Raw genomic sequence first — 12,311 nt, 5'->3', positions numbered from 1 at the left:
AATTACAAAACTGTAGAGCATTTAATATAAGAGAAAACTTACATGTGAACGGGGCCAAGCAACAAGCCAATATCATCTCTTGTAGTTTTGATAGAATAGAGTGGTCTAGATAACATCTCATCTCCATTGTTCCCATTGCCATTATTTTCAAGGGCATCAACATGAACCCCAACAAATTCTTTTCCAAGCACGGTGCCATCAATGTTTCGAGTGCTATCCGTAGTCACTAACTTTCCTTTGCCCAGAACTTCATATTTGTATCTTAGTGACATAAGATAACTTCCATTTGGCTCTACCATTTTGTAAAACATAAAGCTATGATCATGGAACTTGTAATTAATTTAGCTTTGAAACAACAAGGAAACAAGTACATACCGATCTTGATTGATTATGAGCTGGAGCATTAATTCTATAAGGCCTCTGCTGTAGACACTATCAAAGCATATCATTGATTTAGCAAGTTCAGCCATACTATGAGGGATTACAGTAAGAGGAACGTAGTCATACCATGTTGGTCATTATGGTACCACATAGTAAAGTTAGGCCTTCAGAACTCTTATAGTCTTATCTCATTGAACACCTCGTTAAAATCATTAGCTGAAAGGTTACAATTGTTCTTCTCTTTTCTTTTTTCTAATTTCTCAAATGATGCATCCTATTGAAATAAGCATATAGGAAGGTCACATAATCGTAACAACAATTTCAAATCCATGTTATTAATTAGGAGTAGAGAAATATACCATTACTAGCTTCACTTTGTTGGTGCTGTATCTCCTATTCTTTTTCTTACGAGCAGCATCCCATAATTCTACCATATGAACCTTTCCTTTCCTTCGATCTTCCTGCACAAGATATTCAAATCTATTTTTTTTTTTTGCCTTCTATTGGTTATAGTGATGTGTACAAAATGTGGGGATATTCAAATTGACATAAAGATGTGACAGAGATTATACTGCATTCTATTGGTTACATCCTGCAGCGCTATCTATTTTTAAACGAACTAAAGAATAAAATTGCAGGTTTAAAAATAAATGATATGTGCAAAGAAAAGCAGAACAAAATGTAGAGGGGCCAATTCTAATTTTGACTTAACCGAGATTCCTAGTACGTACTTCAATACTTTATCTTTGACAGTACTGAACCTGGCTGAGAAATTGAGAAAGAGGAAAGGAGTTCACGGGGTTGCCTGCCGGGCGCTGGGCGCTTTGGCTGCCTAGCTGCTCTCGCCTGCTGTGCTGTGGTCGACCGCCGCGGCACCGCCAGACCCCCGCCCCCTGCTGGCTGCTGCTGCCCGCCGAGTGCCGAACGGACGGTGGGCCGAACTTTCTCCGTGCTGCTGGCGCCCCCGCCGGACCCTTCGCTCCTGGCCTACGCCGGGCCGCCGGCCGCCGCCCCTAACCCCAGATCAGCCAGGACCCCTCATCTACCGCTAGATCGCTCGCTCCTCTCGCCGCACGCAGTGACAGGAACGGCCGGAGCCTATATGGAGAAGATCGACACCCCCAGACAGGTAGATGCAGATGGAACGAAGGTGAAGTGTGCTCACCGATGGGAAGGGAAGATGTCCGCCCTCTGCGTACAAGAGCAATGATGAAGTGGATCGGATAGCCTGTGCTGTCGGAGGAGCGGCCAAGAATTGGGCGGTTGATGCCTCGGCGTCGAGGAATCAAGGGGTGCGGGAGAGGATGTGGAGATGGGGGAGGGAGAGGCCGGAGGGTAATAGATCCCCTTTTTCCGTAATCTGCAGACGAGGCGCCAACCGCTAAGTTCACGAGTGGGGCGCAGTTTAGGCGTAAAATTAAAATTCAGTAAATCACTACCACTGGGCGGCAAGTTTTACTATTCCATACTGCAGTAGGCGGCAAAAAAAAATAGCGTTCATCAGAAAATCTGATTTGAATTTTGTTTTGTATGTTAATGAATATCCATGAGCGCACAATTCACATTTTATTTCTAATAAGGATCAGATCCATTTACGAGTATGTTTTTGAAATATTTTTTTGTACATAAGTTAATGAATATGGAAGTACCATCAACTTTGTAATAATCTCCGAGAATATTCACATTGTATTGAAATTAAACTATGGAATAGAAAGTTTTGTTGTCTAAATAGAACACTAGTACATAAAGGATTTATAGCAACATCTCCTTTTTTAGGGCGGCTCTATATTAAACCGCCTCTACAAATGCTTGTCATTATCACTTTGTCGGATGAAAAAATAGTCGAAATAGAAGTTGTAGATCTCGAAAAGTTATAGAACCTTGTTGTTTATAACTTTTTCATTTGAAATCATTTACTGCTTCAAAATGTTGTTTGAAATTTAATTTTGAAATTATCGAAGAACTCTGATTTCTCTTTTTAATCTTTGGCTAAAACTTATAACTAGTCTTTCTCCCTCGTACTAACTTCAAATTTGATGATCTTTTTTCCTAAAATTTTCAAAAATCATGCTCTATCAATTTATTGTGTTCTTACAGTTATTATTTTGTCCATCCTTTCATGTGACTGTGTTTTATCTATTTAAATTTCAAAAAATAGCAACTTCAAACGTCGTTTTGAAACATTAAATGATTTCAGCTAAAAAGTCATGAACATAAAAGTTGTAGAACTCATCAAGATCTACAACTTTTACTTTGATCATTTCTTCATCCGACAAAGTGGTAATAAAATTGTTCACAAAACTTAAATATTTCTCTTATAATTTTGTAAACTATAAGAGTGATATGTAAAATTTGTGAACAATGTTACTACCACTATGTCGGACGAATAAATAAACAAAAATAAAAGTTGTAGATCTCGGAAAGTTATAGAATTTTATAGTTGACAAATTTTTCATTTGAATTCATTTTGTCAAGAAAAACTACATTTCTCAAATTTAAAATTTAGATTTTTCTAAACGACCTCGGATGGAGAAACAACCAAAATGAAAGATGTAGATCCCAAAAAGTTATACAACTTTGTAGTAAACTATTTTTTGATTTGAAATTATCTTGTCAAGGAAAAATATATTTGAATTTCCAAAAAATTAAAATTAAAATTTTTTAAATGACCTCGGATGAAAAAACATAAAAAAAGTTGTATATCTCGAAAAGTTATGTAACTCTGTAGTTAACAACTTTGTGATTTGAAATCATCTTGTCATGGAAAACTATGTTTGAATTTCTAAATTTTGAAATTTAAATTTTGTAAACGACCTCGGATGGAGAAACTATCAAAATGAAAGTTATAGAGCTTGAAAAGTTATACAATTTTGTAGTTGACAACTTATTTATTTGAAATCATCTTGTCAAAGAAAACTACGTTTGAATTTCAAAAAATTTGAAATTTGAATTTTTTAAATGACATCGGATGGATAAACATCAAACACGAAAAGTTATAGATCTCAAAAAGTTATGCAACTTTTTAGTTGACAACTTTTTTATTTGAAATCATCTTGTCAAAGAAAACTACATTTGAATTTCTCAATTTTGGAATTCAAATTTTGTAAATGACCTCGGATGGAAAAACTAACAAAATGAAAGTTGTAGATCTCGAAAAGTTATACAACTTTGTAGTTGATAACCTTTCGATTTAAATTTATTTAGGGCCTCAAACAATCAATTTAAACTCGGTTTAGGATAATACGTAGAGAAAGAAAATCTGTAATTGACATAAGTGAGTGTGAAGTGCAGTGGTAGAGGAGGGTATGCGCGAGGGGGAGGTTGCGAGTTCGTATCCTACTGGCTGGGCGGGTGGCTGACCGGTGGGGGCCTCCCCGGATTAAATTTTTTTTTGCTATTTTTTCGGTCCGAATTCGTCATTTCTGAAAAATGATTTATAGGGGAGACCGCCGCCCCTATAAATGTGATTTGTAGGGGTGGTTGGCCAGCCGCCCATACAAATCAGCGATTTATAGCAATGCTTCCGTAGGGTGGCTGGCAAAACCGCCTCTACAAATGCTTATGAGCCACCCCTACAAATACAGGCTGTAGTAGTGGGAAAAGTCCATTTGACCTCTCTCGACTATTGTGAAAATCCAATTTGCCTGGTTCGATCAAAACTCGGAAGGTAAATCAGACAATGTTTATAGTTTAGGGAGATCAATTAGATTTTTTGGAAAAAAAATACTAGAAAGATTTTGTCAAAAAACTAATGAAATATTTTTCTAGAAAAATATGCATTTAAAAGTTATAAACTTTGATTTAATCTTATGAAATTCTTAGGAACCTAGCTTTGAGTTATGTAAATCTTATATGGTCTACTAAATCTAAAACTCGGCCAGATTATGCAATGGAGGATGTAGAAAAAATTCAAGTAAAAATATAATTCAAGCTGTGATTGCATATTCAACATGCATTGTATGGTTTAACTTTATATTAAGCGGACATTACGACGACAAAGACGTGTTCAGACAAAAATTTAAAACTAGTTTCATGTAAGTGTGAGCTCTGATAAATTTCTATGAATTTTTGATGATTAGCTGGGATTTTAGAATTTTTAATTTCTTTTTTTAAAAAAAAACCCGATAAATTTTTAAGACTATTACTATACTAGCAAATTGCTGTCAGTAGGCCCACATGTCATCCATAACCCCACGTATCATCCAACCAATACATATTTGTCCTTTTTTCCACGCATTTCTTCCTCAGGCGCTCTGGCAAGGGGTGGCGCTCTAGCAAGGAGCGGTGGAGCTTGTAGTCGCCCATGAGGTGGCCGAAGATGCGCTGCCGCCGGTGAAACCCTGGCACGGACCTTCGCGATTCCTGCCGAATAGAGAAAAGATGAGAAAAAAATGAAATGATATCTTCATAACATGTGGCAAGTGGGTAATTTCATGGATTTTCACAACTCCACAGCCGGTGCAAGCACCTCGTTCTCACCCTGTTGTGAAATTTGTACCGCCACAAAATCAGCTTTCACAAAAAAAAGGGGTGGAGTTGTACCCCTTTGGTTGGCCTTTTGCTTTTGAAGAAGCAAAAGCTGGTTTGGAAGCCCAACCAAACATGGCCTAAACAAATACTAAGTATATCCTCCGTCTATTTAGTAGTCAATGAAATTAAATGTATTATTCACTTTTTGAACACTATCATAGATTTGTTGTGATGGCAAAGGTGCCCCTAACTTGTATGTGAGGTGAAGAGGTCGACTCTTTGCATTTCCTTTATTAATCTATTTTTAAAAAAAACTCTGAATTTTTCAAACAGAATTGAAGCAAATATTCTTTATATAGATTCTTTTTTTAATTGAATATGTTGCTCCTATGCAAGTGCAAACTTTAATTTCTCACCCATACCACTAATCTGTACATGAACCCAGGCTCAGTCTTAGCCTTGATCAAAGTTGACCTCATGGCAAACCAAATTCTGCTGGTATTCATACCAGAACAGCAGAACCGTAGAGCAGGGAGGGACCAAGGGAGGGCCGAGACAGGGCCTACAGTCGCTGTCGCCCATCGCAGGATGGTGGACTGGAATTATATAGTTGCCCGCCGTCAAAACATTATACACAGAATGTTGTAGATTAATATGCTACCTCTCCTTGTCCGGTGGTATGCTGCCATCTAAAATACCACAGCTTAGATGGGCGACAGCGACTGTAGGCTTCCGGCGGCGCTCGCCCCGGCTTCTGGCCGGCACTCCCGCCCAGCCCCGGCAGCCCCGCGCCCGCGCCCCGGCGGACCCGCGCCCCGCGCTCGCGCCCCGGCGGCCCCGCGCCCGCGCCCCGGGTCCCCGGCCGCCGCCCCGAGCTCACCGGCGCCCCGGGCTCCGAGCTCCCCGGGGACAGCGACCCGGCCGGCCCCGAGCTCCCCCGCCGGCCCCGAGCTCCACCGGCCCCGCCGTGCCCTGCGGCCGGCCAGCAGAGGGAGAAGGAGAGGACCAAGAGGAAGAAAGAGAAGGGGAGGAGAAAGAGGAAGAAAGAGAAGGGGAGGAGGAAGAAGAGGAAGGTGCCGACCCGACCGCCCGTCGATCCTCGCGCCGTTCCGACCGCCTGTTGATCCTCGCGCTGCTGCGGTCATCCCCGCCGTCGTTGCCGGCCCTCGCTCTTGCCATTCTTGCCGCCAAGGTAAGCCCTACCCTTGTAGTGTTAGTAGTAGTAGTTAGTAGTGTTAGTAGTAGTTAGTTGTAGTGTTAGTAGTAGTAGTTAGTAGTGTTAGTTGTAGTAGTTAGTAGTGTTAGTTGTAGGGTTAGTAGTAGTAGTAGTTAGTAAATAGTAGTAGTTAGTAAGTAGTAGTGGTTGTTAGTAGTGTTAGTTGTAGGCTTAGTAGTAGTAGTAGTTAGTAAATAGTAGTAGTTAGTAAGTAGTAGTGGTTAGTAGTAGTAGTTGTTAATAGTTAAGTAGTTCTTAGTATTAGTACTGTTAGTAGTTAAGTAGTTGTTAGTAGTAGTTGTAGGGGTAGTAGTAATTGTTGTTGTACTACTTCAATACTTTCATCTGCATGGAAAGAGAACTAAAGTACATGGCTCCTCTTGATATATTGGTGGTTGTTGGCCTTCGTGCCCATGTTTGGTATATATGTGGTTGTTGGCCTTTGTGCCATGTTTTTTGCAGGTTTTGGGAACCTCCCCGTGCAGGGGAGGTGCTACCGAAATTTTGAGTCGACACTAACCATTTTTGCCCTTTTTGCAGGAGGACCTGTGGGAGGGACTCGGCGACCCCGATCGTCTTCGTCGACGCTGCGGGTCTTCCTGCACCGCGTCGACTCGCCACTGCACCGACTCTCCACCGCCCCGCTACCCTGACCTCACCGGCACCCTAGGTATAACCCCTCTATCCGTATGTGGTCTTTGGTCGCGTAACCTAGTTAGGTGTCTCCCGTTCGAAAGAGATACGGTTGGAGGTATACAGATCTTTGTATATCTGCGACCGTATCTGTTTTGGATGGTCCACGTTTTTTGGACAGCCCGCAGATGCGTAGATGGGTTAGTTTCCATGGTCCGCTCCGGTCCGAGATGGTGTTTCGACATCACCCCCTGTTGTTCTCCGGATACACACTCTCCCTTGCAGGACGTGCATCGGGAGAATAGCGGGGAGGTGCTACCGAAATTCTATCTCGGATAGGGAGAGCAGGATGGAAACTAATCTCATCTACGCATCCGCGGGTGGGATTAGGACCTATCCTCACCTATTAGAGAGTAGGAACACCGCGTAGATGCAATTGATGGTTACATTACTATGTGCTGTATATGTGGAAGGATGGAAGACCGTTAGTGCATGTACACGGGCCAGAGAAGCAGGAGTGACTTTGACATTGAGTGGGTGAATGGGACAGATGCTTTCTTGGAACATGCATGGAGCTCGGGTGTAGCTAAAGGACATTCTAAACTTTGGTGTCCCTGTAGCAAATGTGACAACAACAGAAGGGTAGACAAGGTGACCATGGGTAAACATCTTGTGTACAATGGTTATACGGCTGGCTACCACCGGTGGATCCACCATGGTGAAGCAGATCGTATAAGAGCGGATGTGGTGAGACCAAGCCTCGAGGCTTTTGATGATGATGCCAGAGTAGCAGACATGCTAGATGACACTCACCAAGCTCACTTCGCAGAAGGACGTGAGAAGGAGGAGATGGAGGAAGCCGCTAAGGCCTTCTATGAAATGTTGGACTCGGCACAGAAACCCCTTCATGAGAGTACAACGGTTTCTCAGCTGGATGCCATTGGACGTGTTATGGGGTTGAAGGCCGAGTTAAATCTGAGTCGCGAAGGCTTTGATAAGATGTTGGCCGTGTTTGGCAGCATGCTACCGGAGAAGCACATTCTGCCGAAGAACTTGTACGAGTCACAGAAACTACTTCGTATGCTTAAGATGCCATATGACAAGATACATGTTTGTCCGAAGGGGTGCGTCTTATTTAGGAAAGATCACAAGGATGCAAAGTACTGTCCGAAGTGTAAATCCTCAAGGTACCTAGAGGTAGACTCTAGAGATGGCCAGAAGAGGCAGCTTATGATCCCCGTGAAAGTCCTATGGCACCTTCCGTTTGTGCCGAGGATCCAACGGCTTTTCATGACCGAGGAATCCGTGAAACAGATGACATGGCATAAAGAAGGTGTACGGTACAAGCCATGGACGATGGTGCATCCGTCCGATGCCGAAGCATGGACGTACTTTAATGACAAACATCCTGACAAAGTAGCTGAGGCTCGTAATGTACGTGTCGCACTGGCAACAGATGGGTTCAATCCTTATGGACAGTTGTCTGCCCCATACACATGTTGGCCCGTGTTTGTTATCCCCCTGAATCTCCCCCCAGCATCTCCTTTCAACGGCATAACGTCTTCTTGTCGTTGATAATTTCTGGACACCCGGGGAGTAATATGGGTGTGTACATGGAGCCTATGATTGATGAATTGATCGACGCTTGGGAGAAGGGGGTATGGACATACGACCGCGCTACAAAATCATCCTTCAAGATGCATGTTTGGTACCACTACTCCCTGCATGACTTCCTGGCGTATGGGTTATTCGCCGCCTGGTGTGTCCACGGGAAGTTCTCGTGCCCAATATGCAAGGAAGCTGTGAGGTTCATTTGGTTGAAGAAGGGTGGCAAGTATTCATCGTTCGACAGGCATCGTCAATTCCTCCCTTCTAACCATCCATTCAGACAAGACATCAAGAACTTTACGAAAGGTGTTGCAGTGATAGACCCTAAACCGCGCATGAAGAGTGGTGCTGAGGTGCGTGCTCAGATAGATGCTCTCGTGCCCAATGAAGGAGGTGGTTTTGTGGGATATGGTGAGGAACATATGTGGACTCATAAGTCCGGCTTGACGAGGCTCCCCTATTTCGATGACCTTCTTCTGCCACATAACATTAATGTAATGCACACCGAAAAGAATATCGCCGAGGCACTTTGGGGAACTCTCATGAACACTGACAAGTCTAAGGACAACGTTAAGGCTAGAGTGGACTTAGCGACGTTGTGTGATAGACCGAAGCAAGAGATGCGGCCTCCTAGTGGCCGAAACAAACAATAGAAAAGACCTAAGGTCGATTTCGTCTTGGAACCTGATCAAAGGAGGGAAGTACTAAAATGGATCAAGACGTTAATGTTCCCAGATGGATATGCAGCGAATCTGAGCAGGGGAGTGAACTTAGGCACTTTACGAGTCAACGGGATGAAGAGTCATGACTACCACATATGGATTGAGCGGCTTCTTCCGGCGATGGTCCGAGGCTATGTCCCTGACCATGTCTGGCAAGTGCTGGCAGAGTTGAGCTTTTTCTTCCATCAGCTTTGTGCCAAGGAGATATCTCGGACCATCACTTAGGACTTGGAAAAAGCGGCACCTGTGTTGCTCTGTAAGCTGGAGAAGATCTTTCCACCCGGCTTCTTCTTGCCCATGCAGCATCTGATTGTGCACCTCCCATCCGAGGCACGTTTGGGGGGGGGGCCCATGCAAGCCCGATGGTGCTATCCAATCGAGAGATGTCTAAAGACTCTTCGCAAGAAATGTACAAATAAAGCCAGAATTGAGGCTTCCATTGCAGAGGCAAGTCTAAGGGAGGAGGTGGCAAACTTCACAACACTATACTACAAGCCGAAACTTCCTAGCAATCATAATCCACTCCCTCGTTACAATGTTGGCGAAAATGAATGGACCCACAGCCTGTTCCAAGGCCAACTCGGCAGCCCAAGTGGTTCGACCAATAAGATATTGGGAAATGAAGAGTGGCGAAGTGTCATGCTATATGTGTTGACCAACCTTCCCGAGGTGCAGCCGTTCGTCGAGTAAGTTCTCAACGAACTTGTTTCAATACACCCTGGATATTCTTCATGCAACCCCACTGATTCTCGTTCGGACAGGGAATTTGTTCGTGAGTCCTAGCATCAATCAAGGGATCCTACCTCGCAGGAACATGACACCCTTCTTTCTCGGGGTGCGGGTGCGGGGAGGCCTGATTTTATTTCTTGGTTCAAACAAAAGGTAATGTCCAATTTAGCTCCCACGTTCCATATTCCAAGTTTCTCGTTCGTTCGATTAATATAACGACCTATCATGCTTGAGCTTGCAGGCCCAGACTGACTCGTCCATGAGTGAGGAGTTAAGACAGGTTGCAGGTGGCTATGACGTTAGGGTGCAGTCATTTACCGGTTATGACGTGAACGGATATCACTTCCACACAACAAGATATGAGCAGACTCGGCCCAAACGGAAAACCACAAATAGCGGAGTTTGCATGCCCGGCACTGATGGCCTCGACTATCATGGTAGAGTTGAGGAAATCTATGAACTCTCATTTCATGGCCACAAACATAAACCTGTCGTGTTCAAATGCCACTGGTTTAATCCTCGAGAAACGAGATGGACCCCTCATCTTGGGCTAGTCGAGATTCGAGAAGATTCCGTCTATCTAGGAAAAGATGTCTACATTGTGGCTCAACAGGCCGTGCAAGTGTACTATACGCGATATGCCAACCAAGACAAAGCGGATCTTAAGGGTTGGGCTATTGTGCACCAGGTGTCTCCACACAGTAAACTACCTGCCCCAAGCGATGACGATTACAACTTCAACGCAAACATATATGATGGACAGTTCTATCAAGAAGATGGGCTACCAGGCACGTTTGAGATAGTCTTACCTGAAGCGATCGAAATGGAAGTAGACAACGAAACGGAGGATGACGAGGTTGATGGAGATGTGGTGCAAAATGCCAAGGACATAGAAATGCTTGACCGATTAAGGCTAGGCAATGACGACGAAGACAACATAGAAACGTCAGATAGTGTTGCCCATTTGGACAATTTTGACAGTGATGATGACACCTATGATCCTAATCATGAAGATTATTCCTAATACATGTAATACTACGTTTGTTTTAGTTTGTGTTTTCTTTATTTATTTTGAATCTATTTCTAATATATATACTAATAAGTCTTGTTCATTCTTTGTGATTGCAGGTGATGGCGAGCAGCCGTCCACGACGTGAGACGGCCTCCCTTTACGGGAGACCACGCCCTCCCGTTTCAGATGAGGGGTCGGGGTTAGGGGTAGCGTCCACAGGAGGTCAGAGGAGGAGGACCAATGCTTCACATAGAAACTTACTAGATGAATCTCACACATGCAACCTCTTATCCTTTTTGCAGCTTCCGTCGGCGGGTTCGAATAACCCCGCTCATGCGTCACCGAATGATGGAGCCTTTGCTTCACCATCGTGTCATAGGTCGCTTTTTTGAGGAGTTGTGCTTCGTCATGTGCTTGGACTTGAGCTTCACTTGTGGTTGTGACTTGTGCTTGGACTTGATGGACTGTGGTTGTTAATTTGTGACTTGTGGTTGTGATATTTGACTTGTGGTTGCGATATATTGTTATTTGAGTTGTGGTTGTGATATAATGTGTGAAAATGGTTTCGTTGTGATATATATGTGATTATTGTGATGTTTGTGATATATATGTGACATGTGATATATATTTGAACTGTTTGTGTCAGTGGAATGCAAAAAATAAAAAAAATTACAATTTCGGTTGATTTGCCGAGTGCAATGGTTATGGCACTCTGCAAAGCTGGGAAACTTTGCCGAGTGCCAGGACATTGCACTTGGTAAAGATTTTTTTTAAAAAAAAGCAAAAAATATTTGCCGAGTGCCAAGCTAGGGAGGCACTCGGCAAAGAGCTTTTAAAAAAAATGGCTTTGCCGAGTGCACGCCGCCGTGGCACTCGGGAAAGAGTTTTTTTTAAAAAAAATAAAAAATGTCTTTGCCGAGTGCCTTGCCGCCGCGGCACTCGGCAAAGAGTTTTTGAAAAAAAAATAAAAAATGTCTTTGTCGAGTGCCCTAACTGTCGGCACTCGGCAAAGGCGCCGTTGACGGCTGCTTTTCTTTGCCGAGGGTCACCGTTGGCCCTCGGAAAAGCCTTTGCCGAGTGCCCGACAAATGGCCCTCGGCAAAGAGCCTCTTTACCGTTAAATTTTTTTTACGAGGGCTCTTTGCCGAGGGCGGCGCTCGGCAAAGCCTTTGCCGAGGGCTTTTGGGCCTTTGCCGAGTGCCCTGGGCCCTCGGCAAAGAGGACGCCTCCAGTAGTGGAACATGGGTAATCGCTCATTTTAGTACTGTCATTCAAGGTAAAAAATGGGATAGCTTCTCGATGAGATACGTGTACTTGTATTTGAAGACATTTCTTCTTTAATTTTGAAAGGGAAAAAGAGCGTATATGACGTCATCATGACAACATGGCCCAGTCCGGCGTTAGGCTCGCCACGCGGCTTCGCGCCCTCCGCTCCCTGACCGCCACATATACGCTCCCAGGGTTCTTCGGTGCTGAACAGCACGAGGAGGCCCGAGAGGAAGGCGCGGTTGACGTGCTTGCTCCTGCTTCACCTCAGGCT

At 43.9% G+C, this 12,311-nt stretch overlaps 1 protein-coding gene and 1 long non-coding RNA gene across 2 annotated transcripts; one reads left to right on the top strand and one right to left on the bottom strand.

Annotated features, from left to right (window-relative positions):
- Positions 1-126: 126 nt before the first annotated feature.
- Positions 127-1,746, bottom strand: LOC136482962 (uncharacterized). Its single transcript, XR_010765260.1, has 4 exons — positions 741-1,746; positions 508-655; positions 376-432; positions 127-292 (listed from the first exon to the last, which is right to left on the bottom strand). It is a non-coding gene; the product is annotated as an uncharacterized lncRNA (long non-coding RNA).
- Positions 1,747-5,328: 3,582 nt separating this feature from the next.
- Positions 5,329-5,975, top strand: LOC136480946 (U1 small nuclear ribonucleoprotein C-2-like). The gene is made up of 2 exons (XM_066478363.1): positions 5,329-5,349; positions 5,580-5,975. Exons 1-2 carry the CDS (start codon positions 5,329-5,331, stop codon positions 5,973-5,975), a joined length of 417 nt encoding a protein of 138 aa, XP_066334460.1.
- Positions 5,976-12,311: the final 6,336 nt, after the last annotated feature.

This window comes from Miscanthus floridulus, chromosome 9, assembly GCF_019320115.1.
Source record: "Miscanthus floridulus cultivar M001 chromosome 9, ASM1932011v1, whole genome shotgun sequence".
Classification (NCBI taxonomy): domain Eukaryota; kingdom Viridiplantae; phylum Streptophyta; class Magnoliopsida; order Poales; family Poaceae; genus Miscanthus; species Miscanthus floridulus.
The sequence above is the reverse complement of the archived record's forward strand: the minus strand, read 5'-3'. Positions and strand labels throughout refer to the sequence as shown.

Bases quoted from the DNA above. Each gene is read 5' to 3' on its own strand.
- LOC136480946 (XM_066478363.1), top strand. From the start codon at position 5,329: ATGGCAAACCAAATTCTGCTG. The intron at 5,350-5,579 runs GTATTCATACCA...CAGCGACTGTAG, and splicing joins TGGCAAACCAAATTCTGCTG to GCTTCCGGCGGCGCTCGCCC.